This window comes from Lygodium microphyllum, chromosome 28, assembly GCF_053477565.2.
Source record: "Lygodium microphyllum isolate KBCC chromosome 28, Lygodium_microphyllum_v1.1.10, whole genome shotgun sequence".
NCBI classification, from domain to species: Eukaryota; Viridiplantae; Streptophyta; class Polypodiopsida; order Schizaeales; family Lygodiaceae; genus Lygodium; species Lygodium microphyllum.
In genome coordinates this window covers 23,355,913-23,378,451 of record NC_141162.1, presented here as the reverse complement: position 1 = coordinate 23,378,451, position 22,539 = coordinate 23,355,913, and the positions used below count along the sequence as shown (strand labels likewise).

The 22,539-nt window shown below is 42.7% G+C and overlaps 1 protein-coding gene across 5 annotated transcripts in view; it reads right to left on the bottom strand.

The window, feature by feature from the left end:
- The window catches only part of LOC148011248 (phosphoadenosine phosphosulfate (PAPS) reductase family protein), a 50,564-nt gene that overhangs the window by 26,656 nt on the left and 1,369 nt on the right, over positions 1-22,539 (bottom strand). For 2 of the 5 annotated variants that reach the window (XM_087670328.1, XM_087670327.1), the window contains exons 3-9: positions 22,482-22,539; positions 22,270-22,387; positions 22,086-22,168; positions 21,879-21,938; positions 21,511-21,786; positions 21,325-21,421; positions 21,178-21,228 (exon numbers count right to left, since the gene is read on the bottom strand). The exon at positions 22,482-22,539 is cut by the window's right edge and continues 112 nt beyond it. In XM_087670328.1, coding sequence (XP_087526454.1) covers positions 21,178-21,228; positions 21,325-21,421; positions 21,511-21,786; positions 21,879-21,938; positions 22,086-22,168; positions 22,270-22,387; positions 22,482-22,539 — 743 coding nt within the window. Of the gene's footprint in view, positions 1-21,177; positions 21,229-21,324; positions 21,422-21,510; positions 21,787-21,878; positions 21,939-22,085; positions 22,169-22,269; positions 22,388-22,459 lie in introns of all 5 variants that reach the window. The other 3 variants (XM_087670331.1, XM_087670329.1, XM_087670332.1) reach the window with 2 other exon arrangements.

Sequence of the window (22,539 nt, the reverse complement as noted above, 5' to 3'; positions counted from 1 at the left end):
ATCCCATGGGCTACGCATTGATGCCCTTTGATCCATGATATGGGATACCTAGGCATTTAAACTATCGTTAAATGCATTTGTTGCCCTAGTGTCCTAGTATCACTCTAGGCACTAAGTGACACTAGGGTTGGGGTTTATTTTAGGGTTTTCTATGACGGTTAAGCTCCTAGGGTTTCATTTTTATTATTAATAGACACTTTGTGCCTCATTAGCACACAAGTGTGGCATTATTCAGTGTGATCACCTTGAGCGTTGAACTCTCTTTCACTCATTAATACATTGCTTCTCATTTGTGATCAAGTATAATTGTGCATCGATTAATTCTTTCATTCTCATTTATTTTCCATGAAATTAATTGCACAATTGTTCCACGTCTAGGCCAACAGTATAATGTAGTCCACTATCATAAGGACATGAAATTTTGATACTTTGCTTAGTATTTGATTAGACAGTTAATCAAATGTGCAAATGTGACTTTTGTTAGCATGCTTATTTCAGTCTTTGAGTCTGTCATCTCCTGGTTGTGAGCTCCGATGAAGTCTAACAGAGACATTGGAGCTCTAAGGGTTTTGTGTGCATTTCTTAGGTTTGTCAGTCAGTTTCCAGCCTGTGCTACCCTATCAACAGTATCCAGCATTCTTGGAATTTGAACCTGCATTAGCTGCCACATCAGCATTTTTCCACATTTTTATGTACTACTGACTGCATTAAATGCAGTCAGCCAGGCTGGTACAGGTTGGCCAGCAGCTGTTCAGCCAGTTTGGCTCATTTCCAGCAATTTATAGCTGGCCACTGGCTGGGGCAGATCACTCATTCTTTTGCCTCACAAGTGCTCCCTTAGGTAGCTGCAGTCTTCTCCTTCTCCGGTGTGGACAGCAGGCTGCATACTCTCCTTCTCCATCACCGTCAACAGTGCTGTCATCATTATTCAGCCTGATCCGGTGCCCTCACTAACGCCTTAGGTTGTGTGCAAGGACTAAGAAGTCCTCTCCTTTTTACACACACACACACACTCTCTCTCTCTCTCTCTCTCTCTCTCTCTCTCTCTCTCTCTCTCTCTCTGTGTTTCTAATTCTCTTCTGTTGTGCACTCTCACATGATATCATCACCAAAGTGAGAATACGGAGGTTCTCCCATCGAGAGAAGACCCCTCGAGCTGAAAATGCATTTTCAGCTTGAGAGGTCTCCCATTGAGAGAAGACCCCTCAAGGACTAAGAAGTCCTCTCCTTTTTACACACACACACACACACACACACCTACACTCTCTCTCTCTCTCTCTCTCTCTCTCTCTCTCTCTCTCTCATTCTCTTCTGTTGTGCACTCCCATGAGATCATCACCAAAGTGAGGATACGGAGGTTCTCCCATCAAGAGAAGACCCCTCAAGCTGAAAATGCAAATTTTCAGCGATTTGTTCTTTGCTGAAAATGCAGATTTTCTGCATATGACTGATCCATACAACTCAGGCGGAACATCTATCATCCTTCCTTCACAAAGGTGTAGCTCATTTCCACCATTCGGAACCATCTACAAAAAACGCAGATTTTTGTGGGTATTTGTAGGTGTTGAAGATGTCTTATCACCAATTCAATGGCTTTGATGACTCTAATGAGGAGATTCCTCATCACTCCTCGGACAAGCCGCGTGATCATCAGAAAGAACAGAGGTCTCCAAGCCCTCTTGTTAGCTTTAAACTGCCTCACATGGCACCACCGGTTCAAGTGTTTGTTCTCCCCTTCTTTATCCAAACAAGATTGACTAGATGGTTCTAACTATTTGCTTTGGTCGTGTAAGATGAAATGCATCCTTGACACCTTCAATCTTTGGAAGCTTGTTACCCTGCCTATTCCTCATCCCGTAGAGGATCTGCATGTGGAAACCACAATGGGTCATGTAGCCCTCTTGGATCAACTCTATTCTCGAGCCCAATCCTTCCTTTTTATGAGCTTACAAGATTCTATCCTAGTACATGTTCGCAAGTTGATGACAACAACGCAAGTATGGTCAAAGATTGCATCTCTTTAGCATAGAAAGGCTTTTGCCCACAGAATCTATCTTGAGAAGAAACTTTGGATGCTTAGTGTTAATGACCCCCCTTCCATGAAGGATCACATTAACAAACTGGAGGACATGAGGGATGAGCTTGCGTCCCTCAAAAGGAGTCTCTCTTTAGAGGATATGGCCATGATTCTCTTGACTCAATTGCCATCTCCAAAGTTTGATGTGTTCTACACGAGCCTCCTAACATCAAGGACCCGAGAGACTCTTCCTTGGGAGGAACTTGCCCCATTAGCCTTGGAGCATGACAAGAGGCTCAAAGAGGTCGGTGCCAGTGGATTCGGATACATGAAGGATTTTACAGCAGGTTCGAGAGGCGGGAAGCAGAAGTCAAAGCCAAAGGCAAAGAAACAAGATACCAAGAAAGAGGACATGAAGGATACTAAGAAGAAGCCCAAGTGCCCCCATTGTCGAAAGGGCACTCATTCCAAGAAGAAGTGTTGGCAGAAGTATCCCCATTTGAAGCCGAAGGAGGGGTCTAAGGATTCAAAGGCTACCCCATCTACCACTAAGTCTATCTTCCCATATTTGTTCGAGGATAAAGATACTACTCTTGCTTCTTCTTCTACACAAAAGCCTTGGCTCGTGGACAATGGGGCTTCTTCCCATAAGACTTTCCAACACAATTAGACATGCACTCCAGAGGGGGATCCATCATCATTAGTGACAACTCTTCCATACACGTTCGTGGAGTGGAAACGGTTCCCCTATTGCTGGATCAACGCAACTCTTCAGCCCAGATTTGGAATTTAACCTATTGTCTATTCATGGTCTTACACAACTAGGTACACATGTTGTGTTCACACACGATGCAATGATTGTGGAGGATGCTTTGACAGGAGCGGTTCTTTGGGCAAGTACACAAGAAAGTGGCCTTTGTACGCTCACAAATCTTGCCATGAGGACTTCCCACGAGCTAGGATTGCTTTGGCATGCCCAATATGGGCACCTCAACTTTGATGCTATTAGGTAGGTTTCATGGAAGAAGATGGTGGAGAGACTTCTGGATTTCCTCTCCACTCACACTCTTTGCCCCAGCTACTTGAGGGGCAAGAAACATAGGCAGCCCTATCCATAGGTTGCTTCTAGGAGAGCTTTACACCATGCAGACATATAGGCAAGACTTCCTTGGGAAGGCCAAGTATCTAATGTTGATTATTGATGACGTCAACCGTTACGCGTTGCCCTATTTCTTGAAGTACAAGAGTGAGATCTACTCCAACTTCTGTGTGCAGAAGGTGTTTGCGGAAACGCAAAAATATTTCAAGGTTCAAGGTGTACGAGTAGACCATGGCCACAAGTTTTGTTCTAACATACCTTCTCAGTTATGAAGGGATCATGGTATTCAGGTGGAGTACTCCCATCCGAATACACAATCTAAGAATGGTAAGGTGGAGAGCGCCAATCGAGCCATACTAGAGATGGCCCAATCGATGTTGGAGCATAGGATTTTATCTCATTCCCTTTGGGGTAAGGCGGTGGCTACAATGGTTCATTTCCGCAATAGGTCCCCTACTTCAACATTGAAGGATATGACTCCCTACGAGGCTTTCTTTGGAAAGAAGCCTTCCATATGCCACTTTCACATCTTTGGGTGCGATACATATGTCCATGTGGACAAGACAAAAGAGGGAGCATACTCGACTCCAAGTCGAAGAAGCTTATCTTCATGGGGTGCATTATGATCCCAAAGGGCTATCAGCTCTACCACCCAAAGAAAAGAAAGATCAAGGTGAGCAGGGATATAATCTTCAATGAGGCTGCAACCTCCAAAGATCCGATTGATTGTTCTTCTATTGTAGGTGGTTCTTTGCCATCAACTGACCCGTTCCCCCTCCCCCACCAATCACCAACCCCTCCTCTTCCTTCCCACTTACCCATTAACATCCCTTTTTCTTCTACGACTCCTCCCCCTCCTTCTTATGTTGCCCATCTCCCTCTCCTTCTCCCCTTCAATCCTTGACAGTTGCTTCTTCTTCCTCCTCATCGAGTATTTATATCCCTTCCCCATCTCCTCAAGTTTTTTTCTACCATTAATACCCCTTTTTCTTCTATGACTCCTCCCCCTCCTTATGTTGCCCATCTCCCTCTCCTTCTCCCCTTCGATCCTTGACAGTTGCTTCTTCTACCTCCTCATCGAGTATTTATATCCCTTCCCCATCTCCTCAAGTTTTTTCTAGGGGAATAGCCATTTTGGGGCAAAAAAAAGGGGGGGGGGGGGGTGTAATTTGTTTTTGCACATTATGAAGTCTTCATCAAATGAGGGGGGTTTACATTCCCTTCGTGAGGATGAGGCTCTTGCACAAGAGGTTGATATATTTATTTATCCCCGTGTGTGAACACACATTATTGTGTGTAAATGTGCATGTTTAGGTGTGAACACCTTTTACACCACTTAGTATTTAACAAGGGTCAAAGGTGTAGGTGGATACCTCAACCTATATATTCAGGCCCTATCACTTCTACTTTGATCAACAAACTATCACATCAATCTATTCAGCTTGTTGTGTACTTGAAAGAGTTGTGTGTGTGTGTGTGTGTGTGTGTGTGTCCATCATGGACCATGCTCCATCGCCAAGCGGTCTATCTTCATGAGCTCAATACGCAACAGTGGTGTCAGAGCCATCCTACTGTATGCTTCCCCAAATATTGCCTCAATCACCTAGCTAGGCCACCTATGCTTTGCTGCACCAAGTCTACTTGTTGAAGCCGCCATTGTTAGTGTTCAACAACGCAAGGCTTGAGAAGTGTTGCTGCTACCTTTTACCAGCACACAGCTGCTTTCCACAGCGCTTGTTGAAGAAGAAGAAGAGGCACTGTCCTGGCCATCGAGCTCCTGCCAGTCTGCCCGTGTTCCCTACACCCTATAGCATGCACCCTGGTCAGACATGCTCAATAGCCCTGCCCGTGTTCCCTGTGCCATGTCTGACGTGCTTGACAGCCCCTTCTGTGTTCCCTACACCCTAGCCAAACGGACATGACCTGCGCAATCTATCAACCTGCTCCATCCAGGATAATGGTCACACCACGTCTCGTCCTATCGGCTCCAGTCCATCACCTATTGAGCACCATATCACATCAACCTACAAATAAGCCCAAAACTAAAGTTGTAATTAAACTTGAAACATTGGATTCTTAAGTGATGGAGCCTCACGAATCTGGACTGAGTGAGCTGAGGGTGAACCTGTCGGATATCACACAGAGAGTAGAGAGCAATAGAGAGGAGAGTGAGCATAACACACTTGATGTTCGGTACAAAGACGAGTGTACTGCTTTTTAGGTTTTGATAATATATATAAGTACAAGAGTGTAAGGGTGTGTTCACACCCAAACACTATAAAAGGCACAGTGAGCCTTTATTCCCAACAACCTCCCACCTAAAGGCAACGTGCCTAAAGGTAGAGAAAAGAATCAGCTAAGTCTATGTATGTACAAAGCTGAAAGACACGTATACTATCCAACCCCCCTCATCTTTCGGCAATGAGCAAACTGTTCAATTGGAAGACCCTTCGTGAGAAGGTCTACAGGGTTATCATCTGTATGTACCTTGACAAGTTCAATGCCTTTGCTGTCAAGTACATCCTTGATAAAGCGATACTTCACCTATATGTGCTTTGTCTTTGCGTGAAAGACAGGATTCCGTGCTAGCATGATAGCACTCTAACTGTCACAATGGAGGATAGGAACCTCTATAAAACCAAGCTCTCTCACCAGACATGAAAGCCATAAAGCGTCTTTGCATGCCTCAGTGGCAGCCACATATTTTGCCTTTGTAGTAGACAATGCAACACACTTTTGTAGCCTAGATATCCAAGAGACTGCTCCACCTGTGGACATGAACACATATCCTAAAGTAGACTTCTTGCAATCAGGATTACCAACATAGTTTGCATCCGTAAACCCAACAACATATGACTTTTGCTTACAAAAGCAAATACACAAATCCTTTGTACCCTTGAGGTATCTCACGATACCCTTCACTGCTTCCCAATGCTTTTTGCCAGGATATACCATGTATCTGCTAACCACTCCCACCGCAAATGCAATGTTAGGACATGTAGCAACCATAGCATACATCAAGCTACCAACAGCTGAAGCATAGGGTATCTTAGCCATTTCAACCTTTCCATCATCTGATGTAGGGTTGTCATCTGCACTAAGTTTCACATATGGAGACAATGGTACACTAATGGCTTTCCCCCCTTCCATATTGAAACACTACAAAACTTTAGTGACATACTCCTACTGTGACAGATAAAGAAGAGCCTTCAATCTGTCTCTGAGTATACGCATGCCAAGAATGTGATTGGCCTCACCAAGATCCTTCATATCAAAGCTTTTGTGTAAACTCTGCTTCAAGGAGTCCAAGGCATGAACATCCTTTCCTGCAATCAACATATCATCCACATACAAAACCAAGAGAATAAGGCTACCATCCGCTGCCTTCTTGGTGTATAAGCAATGATCAACTTGAGAACGATGAAATCCCTGAGATTGCATGAATGTATCGAATTTGTGATACCATCCTCATGGTGCCTGCTTCAGCCCATACAAACTCTTGTTGAGTTTACAGACCATGTGCTCTTTTCCCTCTGCACAGCAAAACCTTCAGGCTACTGCATATAGATTTCCCCATGTAGATCACCATGTAAGAATGCAGTTTTTACATCCATCTGTATGAGTTCCATGTCTTCAGATGCAACCAAGCCCAATATGGTTTGCAAAATAAAAAGCATTTGCATCCATAATGCATTTCATGCCCGCCTTCTGCGCAGGTTCTATCCCGACAACCAATGGAAGCAGCACGTTTCACTGCTTCACTCCAACGGCCCCTTCAAAGTAGAAGCCTTCCTTCAACACCGGGAACACAAAGGGTACCCCGAGTACCTCACCAAGTGGAAAGGGCACCCTCTTAAAGAAGCCAGTTGGATTTCGAAAGCAGAGGCTCACGAACATGGCAATGAAGCCTTCACCGCCTGGCTCAAGGAGAATCCCGATAATTCTTCCAATGCCCCTTAGAGTCATCACTCGCCTTATCATAGGCCTCGTAATGCCTCCACTCCTTAAATGTAATTGAGTCGAGGGTGGATCCGCATGGTAGCAAGAATAAACTAAGCAACAAAGCATTCTAGATGGGTAGACACTAACCAACTTGATAGGAAAAGTTGTGTTAAGACCCCCAAATCGTAGTGCGGCAGACACTGACAAATCTGATAGTAAAGGCTACGTTAAGACCTCGCTAATGTATCAAGTTCTAGACCGGCAAACACTGGCCAGCTTATCAGAAGAAGCTGTGCTAAGACCCCGGATGAGTCAATAAACTCTACCCTTAGATTGCAAAGGATAGAAATCCAATAAGTGGGGGTGAGTGTAAGGGCTTTGTAGCTATACCATGGCATTGCTACCAAAAACACCTCTATAGGGAGTAGTAGTGATTCTAAGCCCTACTTGGTTTCCGCTCTACATGTGAGTCCCTATACCCAGTGGTGAACCCTCATATGTGCAGCGTCACAAGGGTATAGTCCTGGGATGTGCCTATGTTGTGCCGCCTCTTTCATTCAATAATACAAGAGTATACCTTGCTCTCACATACCGTGTTACCTTTCTATGCTGTGTTGACTAAGTGAACGAAAGTCAATTGAAATCAAGTCGAATACCTTGAACGAATTCACTTTTAACCTTTGGGCACGTTGAAACCGGTTTCTTTTATCATTCAAATGTTTTTATGAGCCTGGCCTGTTGTTTGATGAGCCTGCGTAGTATTAGGTAGACTTTAACTTCCACACATCTTCATTCCAGGGGGGGCGCCATTAGAGAGAGAGAGAGAGAGAGAGAGAGAGAGAGATGAAAAAATTCTGCCCTGACTAAAAAGAATGTTGAATGCAAAGGAGAGGACTGATTGATCCATGCACACATCCCGAGGCGTTGATTTGAGCATCGGATCAAGCTGAAATGATGACAACAATACCAATAGTGACGAAGACGGAGAATATCCAACCTACTATCCACACTAGAGATAGAGGAGACTGCACAGCAACCAAGAGAGCACCTACCAAAGGGGAGAAAAAGATGATTTGCTAGCCCACCCCTCAACTATAAACAACCGAAAATCAGCTAAACTAGCCAACCAACCAAATTAGGGCCAAAAATGGCCAACTGCATCAGTCCCACTGCAATAAATGCAGTCGGAAGCACCAAAAATGCTGATGTGGCAAGCACAATGCTGACATGGCCATCATAGGACAATCACACATTGGCAAGGGCTAGAAACTGACTAGAAACACTCCTAAACCAACTGAAAGAAAAAATGCAAACTCTAGAATGAGTTGCCTCCTCCGTCAAATCATATAATAGACATGTCAAAGTTCCTAATGTCCCTGTCTAGTGTTCCCGTTTAACTCAAACTGCGGCTCACACAGGTAGGAGATGACAATGCATGACAAACATGATTGCTAACACATGTTGTATTCTTTACAAATCCCTAAAGGAAAATGGAGTAGCATCTCTATGGATTTTGTAGTAGGCTGCCCCATACAAATTGATGTCATGACGCAATCTAGGCTATTGTTGACCAATTAATGAAAATGGCTCGATTGATTCTTGCGAAGATGACTATGAAAAGCCATGAGTTGCCTAGTCTCTTTATCAAACACCTTTATAGACTTTATGATTTGCCCGATGAAATAGACAATGACTGGGATCCTAAGTTCATTGGCCATTTTTTGTGAACGGTCTTCCAAAACTGGAAATTCAATTGTCCATGTCATCCTCAGAACATCCTGAAACAAATGGACATACCGAATGGACAAAACAAACCATGGAGAATATGCTTCGTGCATATATCTCCCTTAGACAATTTGATTGGGAGTATTATCTTCCTTAGATTGAGTTTGCTTATAACAAAGCTAAGCATTCCAATATTGATTATAGCCCGTTTAAGCTTATGCACGGTTATGAGACGAAACCATTGATTGCCACAAAGCTCAGAGGGGTGAAAACGCAATCCATAGTCAACTTTCTACACAATATGTAGGAGATGTGGACGACTGCTAGGGAAAGCATTAAAACGGCCCACAATTGTGCTTCGTTTATGCTAACAACATATTTCTAGGGAGTTCCAGGAAGACATGTGGGTTTACCTTAAAAGTCCCAAAGGACTCTGCTTCAATAACTACCGGCAACTGTTGTAAATTTTTTTCAAGGTATTGTGGTCCTTTCCAGATTACCAAGAAGATAAACAATGTATCTTATTGTCAGAAGTGGTGCAGCAATGGAAGCGTAAAGAATATGCTGAAATAAATGCTGAAACACAAGACAGAAGAAAGAATGAACACAGTAGACAGATGAGAACTCAGATGTATGCTCGGGAAATGGAATCCATATCGAACACGAGACAGCAGTATACAACGGTGAGTCACTGGCTGCGTGGGCTCCTCAGCACGGCTCCTCTCTCCCAGAAGGATCTTCACTGATGGCTGAAGTACTACAGACTGTGGAGGAGGAGCCCTATAAATAGCCACAAAAGTGGGGAGCATAAAATGCAGGTCGGCCAGCATTTAATGCTGGTCGGCCAGCAATAAATGCTAAAAATACATCATAAATGGCCACAAAAATGTGCCATAAAATACTGCATAAAATGCTACATAAAATGCCCAGCCTCTGCACACAAACTCACACCATGAGCTGACTCATATCTGCTAACACCCTCTCTCAGATCATGTGTGATCTGATACAATAAAATAGTACAATGATGGAGAATCATAAACTACACAACAAAGAAACACCAAAAGGACCATGGATGTCCAAGCGGTGAGTGGCCAGCCCACCACCAAGATGCCTCGGAGAGTATTTGATGTCGATGTCGATCATACCAACACCACCTGAAAATAGAGAAGACTCATAGCAGCTCTCTGTGTAATGTCACCTATGTCACTCAGGACAGACAAAGCCAATCTGCCAAACATGTCTCTGAACATGTGACCATGGATTCCCGGCCTTTGGCCAAACCACCAAAGTGTCCCCTCATGTGAGCTCCAGACGAAAGCCTCTCGCTCTCTATCAAGAAGAACAGCTCATCATGAACCCAAAAATCAACACCAGTCTCTAGGATTTCACTGCTAGATACCGTCGATGCGTCAGGGACATCTCTTTCTGGATCCTGTGCATCTATATCAAAATATAGATGAGGCATTGCAGCCCCACCAACACCCGCTCACACTCCCTCTCTGGCATAAGAGAGTCGTGAGGGATGACCTCATCACCACCACTAGAAAGCAGCCGAGGAAGGGGCAACCAAGCCCTTCCCGCGATCCGAAGAAGAGGATCCCTTCCGCGCCTTGGACTTCCCCTTGGTCGGAGGATCGGAGTCGGAGTCTGATGAAGGAGAGGACTCATCGGTAGAGTCAGCATCCCGCTTCGTCTTCTGCTCCTTCTTCCTGGAAGCCGCTAACTTCTTGCAATCCTTCCGCAAATGTCCCTTCTTGCCACAGTGGTAACACTGGGCCTTTGACTTCTTCTTCCCGTCACCCCTCTCTGAAGCTACATAAGCCTCACCTCCATAATGTGCCGGAAGTCGCCCCTGTAATCTCAAGGATGCCTCATGCTCAAGAAGCATCGAGGTCATATGTGTAAAACTGACAGGAGTCGATGATGTCTGTGCCCGCAAAGCACTGGCCACTCCATCAAACTCCGGGGGGAGCTTGTAGAGGACCGTCCCGACAAGATGCACCTCGGGAAGAGCAGATTGCATGTGCCGAAGCTGGTCCTGTACCTGCGTAACACGAAGAAGAAAAGACTGAATAGTATCTTTCGGCTCAAACTTCATCTGCTGGAGCTGGCCATAAAGTGTGACGGCCCGCATGGTGGAAGGTGCCTCGTACATCTGCTGCAACTTCTACCATACTTCAGGAGACGTCCTACAGGAGGTAACCGCCGGTAAGACCGCTTTAGAAATACACCGAAGCAACGCCGAGTAAGCACGGGCATCGTCCGAGTCCCATGTGAGCACCGCTTCCTCATGGTTGTCCTCATCAAAGTCTTCAGGAAGAGGAAAAGGACGGAGAGGTCAAGCAAGAGCTCCACAAACGATGTACCATAGCCGCTTCTGCACAAACCAAGCTTTCATGATAGCACTCCATGTGAGATAATCAGGTCCATGTAACTTATCTTCACTTGAGGTGCACGGAGGGGCCATCTGGAGGAGGCAGAAAAGAAAAGTAGAAGAAAAGAAGGTCGTTTGGAGAGTGAGCACAGCCAAAACGCAACCAAAAACACCAAAAATAGTGAGTTCACATGCAATATAACCCAAAGGCTGACCAGAATAAGCCAAAAGCTGCTGCACAAAGTGAAAAAATCAGTCAAAAACTGCCAAAAACGGCCTGAATAATTAGAAAAACAGGCAAAAATAATGCTGTAAACAGCAAAACGCAGGTTGCAAACTGAATAAACAGGGGCTAAAGACTGTTGCCAGCAGTTTGATGAAGGAAACACGGGCAGCAAAGAGTGGAACAGCAGTAAACGCAAATCTGTCCAGAAAAACGCAAAACGCAAATGCTGAAACACTGTCGCCAGCAGCAAATCAGCAGTCGCCAGCAGGAAGGACAGCCGCCTGATCAGCAAGAAGGGTGTAAATCCTGAAATCAGCAAGAAAACACAGCACAAATAGGTTGCAGCCTGAAATCTGATACCATGTCAGAAGTGGTGCAGCAATGGAAGCGTAAAGAATATGCTGAAATAAATGCTGAAACACAAGACAGAAGATAGAATGAACACAGTAGACAGATGAGAACTCAGATGTATGCTCGGGAAATGGAATCCATATCGAACAGGAGACAGCAGTATACAACGGTGAGTCACTGGCTGCGTGGGCTCCTCAGCACCGGCTCCTCTCTCCCAGAAGGATCTCCACTGATGGCTGAAGTACTACAGACTGTGGAGGAGGAGCCCTATAAATAGCCACAAAAGTGGGGAGCATAAAATGCAGGTCGGCCAGCATTTAATGCTGGTCGGCCAGCAATAAATGCTAAAAATACATCATAAATGGCCACAAAAATGTGCCATAAAATACTGCATAAAATGCTACATAAAATGCCCAGCCTCTGCACACAGACTCACACCATGAGCTGACTCATATCTGCTAACACTTATAAGTTGGACTTATCTTCATAAATCCAAGTTCACCCTGTGTTCCAGGTGAGTCATTTGAAAGAAGAACGGGGACAAGGTGAGATGATTGTCCCGATTGAGAAAGTCCCATGACTTGAGGATACTACTCATTATGTTCAACTTCAACCTAAATTGATTCTTGACCATAGGACTAAACGATCCCATCGGACCGTTTATCCTGAGTATTTGGTCAAGTGGAAAGGCCACCCAAAGGCGAAGGCTACTTGGGAGTTGGTATATTCATTGAAGGGTCGTTTTCCTCGCTTCATCGTGGAGGATATTGCTGAGGACAGCAATCATTCATAAGGGGGGAAGTATTATGTCCCTAGACATACGGATGGGCCCTAGTAGCATTGATCACAGTTATTACGAAATGACTTAGTGCCAATGCACTTAGGACACTTTGGGGTTGGGGCACCTGAGTCCTATTTATAGGACTCAAGGCCCTATTGTGCACATTCATTGTGTGATCACCACTTTTGGACTCTTGGCCCATTGATTGATGCATCCATACACCGAGATGGTGTGGGCTAGTGGTATGGAATGCCAACCCTTGGGATGTGGTCGTGGCCCAAAGTGCTGCTAGCTCCCAAGCTCGAGGTAGAGCCCATTTGGCTTTACGGCTAGGAGGTGAGCTTGATAAGTTTGCCTTGCATTGTGTCTCCTATGTAGGATGGATTCTATGAAGACGTTTCAGCATCTTTATATCCCAACACGGGTATAGTTTTGAGTTGATTTTAGAGTTTTCCATGGCCGAGTATCGGCCTATTTTTTGCCCCATGGACCCTAGAGTACAAGCTTTTGGCAACCAATGATCCCCTTCCAAATGCTACTTGGTACAGGTGCATTCTTGGCTCATTGACATGGCTAATTCACACTCGGCTGGATATTCCTTTGCAATGGCATTGTTGTCTTCTTTTGTAAAGCCTGCTACTCAAGCTCACTAGAGAGCCGCTTTGCATGTTCTGCACTATCTACAAGGGTTTCAATCCTACAGGATCATGTACGGAGAGGGTGCCACTCTTTCTAGATGGAGTGACTGAAATTAAACACGTGATGTGGATTCAAGACAATTCGCAACAGGTTATGCTTTCTCCCTTGGATCAGGAGCTATCTCGTGGAGTAGTAAGAAGCGGCCTACTATGGTAATTTCTTCTACAAAGGCCATGTACCATGCCCTTTGTTCCAAAGCTATGAAGGTAGAACACACTTGTAAATACCCCCATCTCTCTCTCTCTCTCTCTCTCTCTCTCTCCCCCCCTTCTAGCAATATATTCTCTCCCTCTCTAATTTCAAATTCGAATTTCAAGCTCAACTTTCAAGCTCTCTATTCTCAAAGTCTCTCTCCTCAAGCTCTCTAAACCCACTCCCTTAAGCTCTCCTTTGCCATATCTCCACCCTATCTCCACTTTCAAGCTCTCCATCGATCATCATCTCTATCCTCAAGCTCTCAATATGTGAACTCTTGGTATAAAGTCTCTTAAAGTGTATTATTTTGAGTCTCAACATTAAGTATAGGCATTAAAATTATTTGTACAAATTTTTTTCATCAGATGTATATCCAAGATTTTTTAGTTTGATTAGTGTTGTACAAGTATCGAATGGTACTCATCGAACGCCATCAAACACAACAACCCTGCCTAAGATATCAATTGGTGACAAAGGCAAAAGTTGTAATAAGTTGTGCTTGGCACATACTAGGTAATACCCAGTATCAGATTTTGGCCTAGACCAATTTATTGGCCAACAATATCAGTGGGCGACAATAAAGACTAGGCATTAATTAATTAATTAGTGTTGGTCTAAGGGCTAATAATTGCTCACGAATACTTGGGAGAAAATTAGGCATAGTCACTTTAATTATTGATTGGTGGAATTATTTCTCTGAGCAAGAAATAAAGATTAAATTAATTTTCATTTCGCTCCACATTGCTAGAAAATGGATTAGGAAGGTTGCCACTTGGAAAAACTTGCCCATGCAAGTAAGAAGAGGCTAGTTCAAGGCTGGAAGAGAGAGAAGAAAGTCATTCTGACATCCACCAGTTCAAGGAGAGGCTGAGAGCTCAGGTTGCCAACTAATCTATACCAATTGACCCACCAAAAGGAGCCCCAAGACCAAGAGACAACAGCCCAAGCCCTTACAAAGACAAGCAACAACATATAGGAGGGGGTAGCAACATTTCAAGAGCTCCCAAGCTATAGGCGACAACTTCCATGATTGTTCTAGCCTCTTTTTATGATGAAACTCTTAAAATACCTCTCTACAGCATTCTCTCTCATCCTCCAACCATTCCTCAAGTTTCCTCGACAAATTCTAGCATTTAAGCCATTAGAGGTGGAGGTTTTGATTAATCTCTACTATAAACCCTAATTTATAACCAAAATTAGGGTTTGACAGCCACCTTGGAAAGCATGCTTAGAATTAAGGGCCTAGTACTTGAATTCCAACAGCCGAAAAAGAAGGATTTCAAGGAGATTCAAGAGGCCAACCAGCCAATATTGAATTTGGGGCTGAATTTGTCTCTCAAGAAGCAGGATGAAGACCAACCCCTAAGCAAGCCAAGGGGCAAATTGATTTGAAGGTTGCTGACCATTTATGACAACAAGGGGCTATTAGATGGCAAAGGAAATCAAAGGAATCTCAATTGCACTTCATCCAATTGCAATTCAAGCTAAAAAAATACCACAAGAGGCACCAGATTTGGGGCCAACAGGCTGTCCATTGTCCAAGATTAAAGTGGTAAAGTGTGCATTTCAATTTATGTGATTTAATCACTTGCTATAATTATTGATTGATCAAGTTACTACCACTGTCTCCGAGAAGGAAGGCTGGTTTCATGGTTCCATTGCTAGGATATCATCAATTCCCTTGACTTCGTGCCCCAAGGCACTTGATTGAAGGTTAGAAGTTTTGCTCTAGTGCTCAAATTATGTTTAGCTAAGCAATTACAGCAAGTATGTCTTCTTATAGTGAGATGGGATCAAGTAGTGATGACGCATCTCATTCTGAAAATACACATAATGAAGAGGGAAATGCAATGCCTAATCTTGGAACAACCTTAGAGCATGGAGAGCAAGGGGAAAATGTGGTTGTTGACCAAGAACCGGGTCCTTCTAAGACACAAGATGCTAATGACCAGCAAGGGGGTGAAGAGTATGATGACCGGTGCAAGGCTTGATTGAAGGCAACAGTTGACATGTTTGTTCAATTGCCCAAAGATCCTCAATTTGAGAGATTTTTAAATTCTCCCAAAAAGGACAGCAAGGGCAAGAAAAAGATGCCATCTTCCAAGGCATTGGGCAACAAGAAGCTCTAAAAGAACAACCACCAGAATCTAAAGATATACCAAAGGTTGATGATGAGAAAAAGCAAATAGTACCAGTGGGATTAGATATGCAAATGCATGGCCATCCTGGTAGTACCAATCTGATGGGTTTTGGACAGCTGAGCATACATACAATTATGGGGTAACCAGGACACTTTGGTGGTGGCACCATTTTTTATGCCATGGTGGATCAAGGACCACAAAGGGAAATATATGGCACAACTCTTTATTGTATGCAGCAACAAATGCATGGTGTGCAAGGCCAATGTATCCAAGAATGGCTGGTAATATGTATAGCCCCATGTATGGCAGCATTGTACAATGCCTAGGGCATAAAGTGGCATGTATGGTAATGCATCTACACCCCTTGGTGCTTATGGGCTCAAAGAACGAGTGTCGGTCATGATGCAAATACAGCAAATGCATCCTTTTTGAAACAACAAGGAAAGGGTTGGAAAACAATTGCACAATGTAGGGAATTAAGGGTTGCAAATAAATGCTTTGTTCGTGAGCAGGAAGGTCACATGGCTAAGGACTGTCCCAATAGGCAGCAAGCCACGAAATCAAAATATTAGGGAGATTCCAAGAGAAAAAAGCCCAAAACGTCCGTTGGTTTGGTGCCAAATGTTATTAGTGATCAGCCCAATGATGATGCTATTGAGTTATCCAAAGCATGGAATAAAATCAAAGATCAGCATGCATTAATCTTCTTTATTAATAATGGGACACAAGCCAACTTTATCTCCACAAACATAACAGCCCATCTAGTCATCAGAGAGAGGATGGGATGGACCCATGGGAAAAGTTGGAATGGCATGAAAGGACCATGCAAAGCCTATCATACCACTCATTGGGAAGCTTTGCTTGTTGCAAATTCAGGGATATGTGGACAATGAGGAGTTTTTCATTGCACTCCTTGAGAGTTGTGATATCTTGCTCGGTATGCCTAGGTATCATCATGTGCATGCACTGATTGATTCACATGCTAAAGTGATCAATATTCAGCATAAGAGCAAGGCCTACCCCTTGGATGTAGAATTGAAAGGGGAATCTATCCTTGTTGTATCGGCTGCTACCATTTCTAAAGTAATGAAAAATTACCTTTCAATGTACTTGGTTTTCACTAAGGTTGATGATGAAAATGTCGAGAACGTGTCTAAGTTAAAGAAGAATCACATGTCATTTCTGCAAATGTATGCTGATTGCTTTTCTCAATCATTATCGGGGCAGCTATCACTTCAAAGGCTAGAAGATCATAACATGGATCTCATCGCTAGAAGTAGCCCTCCTAATGAGCCACCTTACAAGGTAAGTACAGACCAGTAAGAGGAGATAATGAGTCAAGTGAATGTGTTATTGGAAAAAGGGCTGATTGAACCCAACTCCTCTCCCTTTTGTTATCCAGTGCTTCTGATTCAAAAAAAGGATGAACCATGGTGTATGTGCATTGAATATAGTGCCTTGAATAAAATCACAATAAAAAATCGGTTGCAAATCCATCGGATCGATGATGTTAACAATGGATTGCAAGGGGCTGCCATATTCAACTGTATGGATTTGAAAAGTGGGTATCATTAGATTTGCATTAGACCAGAGAATGTACCTAAGACAGCTTTCAAATCATCTTTTGGATTGTATGAGTTTCTTATCATGCCTTTTGAACTTATGAATGCTCTTGCCACATTTAATCGGATGATGGATCGCATCTTCATGCCACAAAGGGTGTCAAGAAATGACTGAGCAACCATAGAGACAGTAGGGTTTGCAAGTAGAAACACAATGTGTATACAGCAAACACTGAGAAGAGAGGAGAAACTCACATGAACAAGTTGATGAAGAATTAAAATAATGAAGTGAATCTGATACAAGGGTGCCATAGCACAAAAGATACCCTAAAGCAAGGAGACTATTGAAGAAGCCTCTGAGTCTGCAAACGCAAGGGTGATGAGATGTTGCCTAGAGCAGGGAGACTACTGCCGAAGAGAAGCCTCTGAATCTACAATGCAAAAATTAAGAGTGGCTAATAAAGGTGACCTCCCAAACAACCCAATACAAATGCTAGATGCCACCTAAGACAAGTGCATTGTCGCCTGAAGAAAGGGATACTAGAAACTGCCAAACACAAGGATGAATAGCCTCTGATGATGAAAACGCCAACTGAATGAGTGACGCCTGATGGAGGATGGAGTAGCTAGGAAGCAAACACAAGCACTAGCTGCCTCAGAAAACTGACACAAAGCTGATGATGAAGACGCCAACTGCAGAAGATACCTCCAGGTTTCCAAACGCAAGGTGAGGAATGATGCCTGATAGGTGGAAGATGACGCCACGTAGATGGAAACTGACCCCAAGTGAGTATAGACTTCAAACACAAGGTGTAGCAACACACAAGAACTGTCACCAATATGAAAGGGAAGCACTAGTTGAGGACAAGGAAGGTTGCCATCAAAACGCATCACAAATGATGGAGGTTGGCGCTTGGCAACACACGATGACAATGATGGAAGGAGAGAGAGAGAGAGAGAGAGAGAGAGAGAGAGAGAGAATGGGTAATTAACGGAATGAATCAGTGGAGTGGTGGATGAATGAGGGGTGCCGAATATATAGGCACAAACAGTCTTGAGTCCCACTGAAGTCTCCCGACTGGCACTCCGACTCTCTCGGAAGACCCTAAAAAGCCTTTTTGGGGATGGAAATGGAAATTAACAAGGGAAATTGTGCCGAATGATGTGGTTTCTCAACATAAGGGATTTGCAGAAACTTTCTTTGACGACATGATTGCCTACTCAAAAAATGAGACAAAGCATAAAAAGCATTTGGAGATTGTGTCCAATGAGTTCCACACGCACAAGCTAGTTATAAATGACAAGAAGAGAGAGTTTGCCTTGCATGAGATCCACTTTTTGGGACACATTTTTCGGCTAATGGCATTCATATGGATCCTACAAAGGTTGAGACAATACATTCATGGTCACCTTTAAAGAATGTGTATAAGATCCACAATTTCTTAGGTGTATGCTTCTATTATAGGAAGTATGTGCCCAGTTTTACTAAAATGGTATCTCCACTACATGCTTTACAAAAAAAGAGTGATTTTTAAGTAGATAGCAATTGCAATTTTAGCATTTGAGAAGCTAAAAGAAAATATGACTTCAGAACCTGTGCTTGTGTTGATGACTGATCTAAGGAAGTTTCAAGTCATTTGTTGTTCAGTGTAATACATGTGGAAAAATGTAGAGCAATTTGTCAAAATATGCATCGTATGTCAAAGAGTAAAGTATAATAGCCAAAAGATGCCAAGTTTATTGCAACCCTTAAGAAACCAGTCTTCCTTCTTGGAAAGGGCAGTAATTCCCTATTTAAGCACTTAACTACAGCGATCAGCAAATGAATATAACTTGAAATGCACAAATTACCTTAATAATCTCGAACATTAGACACCCTCTTGGCCCAAAAACTAGTGCCCCTTCTGGTATTTCTTTAACTTGACTGCTAATGGAATGAGTACAAGCTAAGATTCACAATCTCCTTTGCTATTCCAAAAGCCTCTTTTCTGTAGCAATAATCGACAATCAATTCGGGCCAATTGCCCCTTGATTTTTCACATAAGACTTGCACTAATGGAACCACCAACTGGCCAAATGCTGCCCCAAATTACAATGAATGGCCTAGCATCTGAATTCCCTGACAATTACACAAATTTCAGGTGTTGAATTCAATGTACGATGCCTTCACCAATTGGCACGGGTCCCGAGGTGACTGTCAAACCCTAATTTCTATAAAAATTTAGGGTTTACAATAGAAATCTCTCTTCTGTCCACCAAATTTGGCTAAGATCTGCTCAAAATGGTTGAGAGCTCTCTCCTCTCCTCTCCCAACCTCCACCATGCTTAAATGAGGCTCCAACAATATTTAATAGCCTTTCCCTCGCTTACATGGGCAAGTTTGGCCAAGTGGCAACCCCTTGAATACATTTTAGCAACTTTCAGTCAATTAAATTAATTTTCATAGTATATATTCTGAAATTTAATTTTATAATTAATTTTTTCTCAAAAAATTAACTATACCCACCAACAATCAAATTGGATAAGCTAATCTATCATCAAAGTATTCTTGCGCATTTATTAGCCCTTGAACTAGTATTAATTAATTAATAAATATCTACTTCCTAATGTCACCACTAAACATTAATAGCTAATAAAATATTTTGAGACAAAATCTATCACCAAGCACCACCTATTACCTCACTAATATAACTCATTATACAACTTTTGCCTTTGACATCCACCACTGACATCTTAGTATCCTCGGCCCATCATTGTAAAATAACTAACTTGCACATCACATGTGCACCTCACATTTGCACATTTGATTAACATTTAAGCTACTGCTAAGCAAAGTATCAAAATTTCACGTCCTCATGACACTTGGCCCATCTAAATATTACTTGAGGATCTATATTGGATTATCAAGAAGACTATAAAGTCACTTTTCTAATAATAACCTTGGGTCATTTATAATTTCCCTAAACGTGGTAAGAAACCTCTTTGGTTGTTTTGTTGAGGTCAAGAGGATGATGAAGATTATCTAAGATATAATTTCAATGATTCCCAAGTTTGGTGGGTTTCCGAAGGTCTATTGCAATCCTGATTTGCATGCAATTGGAGAAGATTCGATTTGAGCTTCCTTGATTGTGTAAAACAAGGGGAAATTCGATTTTATGGTTGTTGGTTACAAAGAATGCCAAGATACTCCAAATATTACACAAGAATTGCATGATTGCTATCAGAAGTGGATGCAATGATGGAAGTATAGAAGATTGCTATAATAGACTGCACAATACAAAAGGAGAGAAAACAAAAGAACAAAGAAACACTGCAATGAGAGAACTCAGAGATATGCTCAAGAAATGGAATCCATATACCAAACACCAGACAGTCGTGCACAAAAGTGAGTCACCGGCTATGTGGGTACTAGCATTGGCTCCCTCTCTCCAATAGGACCTACACTAAGAATTTGCAAGTGGATGATGATACAAACTAAGGAGGAGGGAGTTGAACATATAGGCATAAAATAATGCCAAGAAATAAACAGGTTGACCAGCATCATAATACAGTTGGCCGGCAATAAATCCCCCAAATCATCAAAATGATGAGCATAAAAAATACCTAAAATAGTCTGCAATAAGCAAGAACAAGAAGATTTTGATGCTCAATTCATTGCAACAACGGGTAATTCCTGATCAGACCCAAACAGAGGTGCTCCACAGCTACTCATGGGATTTGGGATTGAACGCTAAGTTTTTTGGGCCAATGTTGTGTCATGGGGACTGGTATTTTTAACTCAATAATTTGGCATAATTAAGTTGTGCATATGTGAAGTGCAAGTTATTCTAGGCATGGCAACAATGTAAAAACCCAAGTTGTGCACTGGCAGACATAAACAAAAGTTGTTACAAGTTATGTTGGACAGATTACGGTTAGAGAATGTTACAACTTCTAATGCTGAGACTACGGTTAGAGAATGTTAGAAAGACTTTCAAGTTCAAAGGGCTTAGCACATTAAATATGGGTGTCCAATGACCAATTTATGGGCCGGGACAAGAGGATCTCCATGATAGCAATACTTACAAGATCATTCATAATTGACCGTTGTTCTACTTCCTCGGAGATCGCATCAATCTGCATCCATCAAAAACCACGTCAGTAGCAGAAATTGAGCATGAAAAGCTATGACTGTAGACTATTTTATGTATGAAAGAAGTCATTTAGGCTCACATCATTTGAAATTACAACTCGCCGTGTCACAGCCCAACCAATTGAGTGAAGCTTCTTATTTAGAAAGGGTCCTAGCTGATCTTCTACTTCTCCTCTCCTGCAGGATAAAAAGAAATAAGTTTCAAAAACCAAAAAGAATTACTGATCATACAGGAAAAGAAAGGAATAGAATGAAATATTACATACAGGATCTCATCACCAACAACAAGAATTGAGGCAGCAAACAAACTATTTGCACAAGGTACCAGCCCAACATCACCATTAGAGGTCACACTCATCTTTCTTTCCATCGTACTTTGTCGTTTGAGCCGCCCAGCCCTTTCAAGCCTTCCATCCCGCAACATGTATGCTGGTCTAAACTTGCCAGAATAATATGGCGGCTGCTCACTAGGGCTTAGACATCCCTCGATGCACAGAGCTCCGTTTGGAACAGTGTCATGTATACTGCCTATTGATGTATACCTTGATATCATGTATCAAGATTAGATAAGTAGCACTGTGATGGGCACTTGCAGACATGACAGGCATGCAGCTGATGTGATTAACTAGCTTACCCTTGGTCATAAAGCTTGCAGTAAGGAACCTGACATGCCAGCAGAAAAGCCCATACATCCCTGCAAATCATGTCATGAAATGAGCTCTTTTAATATCCTTAACCTACATGTTTTGACTGAGTTTCACAACATTAATTGCCTGTCAACTGTTACAAAACCTATTACAATTGCTGCATTTACATCACAGGCCTGTATCACATTTACTACCTGTATGACCAGTCTAGTATCGGATTGACTCGCATGAATGGTGGCCAACCGGTAGAGCTTGGAGAAAACTGTTCTTGACCCACCTATAATGATTTTGGAGAGAAGAAATAATGCACAAATATTCATAATCACGATAAAATTCCAAGCAGTCGAATGTGCTGGTATAGAAAAAAATCCAACTTACAGCATTGGGATCACCAATGCGGGTGCCCAAAAATATAGCTTTTGTAGGTTTCTCTTTCAGCAAAGCCTCTATTCCTGACTTGAAGTCAAGCCGGATTATCTCCATCTCCAAATCATACCTGCCGAAAAGAATGCAGTCTGCTGTAAGGGCAGAAGAGATAGAAACACAGAAATTAAAAATAAGTGCTTACAACATGGCTCTGTGACAATAACTGTTTTGCTGTTTCATGAGTGAAAGAATCAATTTCAGGGAAAGCATCTGGACTCTCAA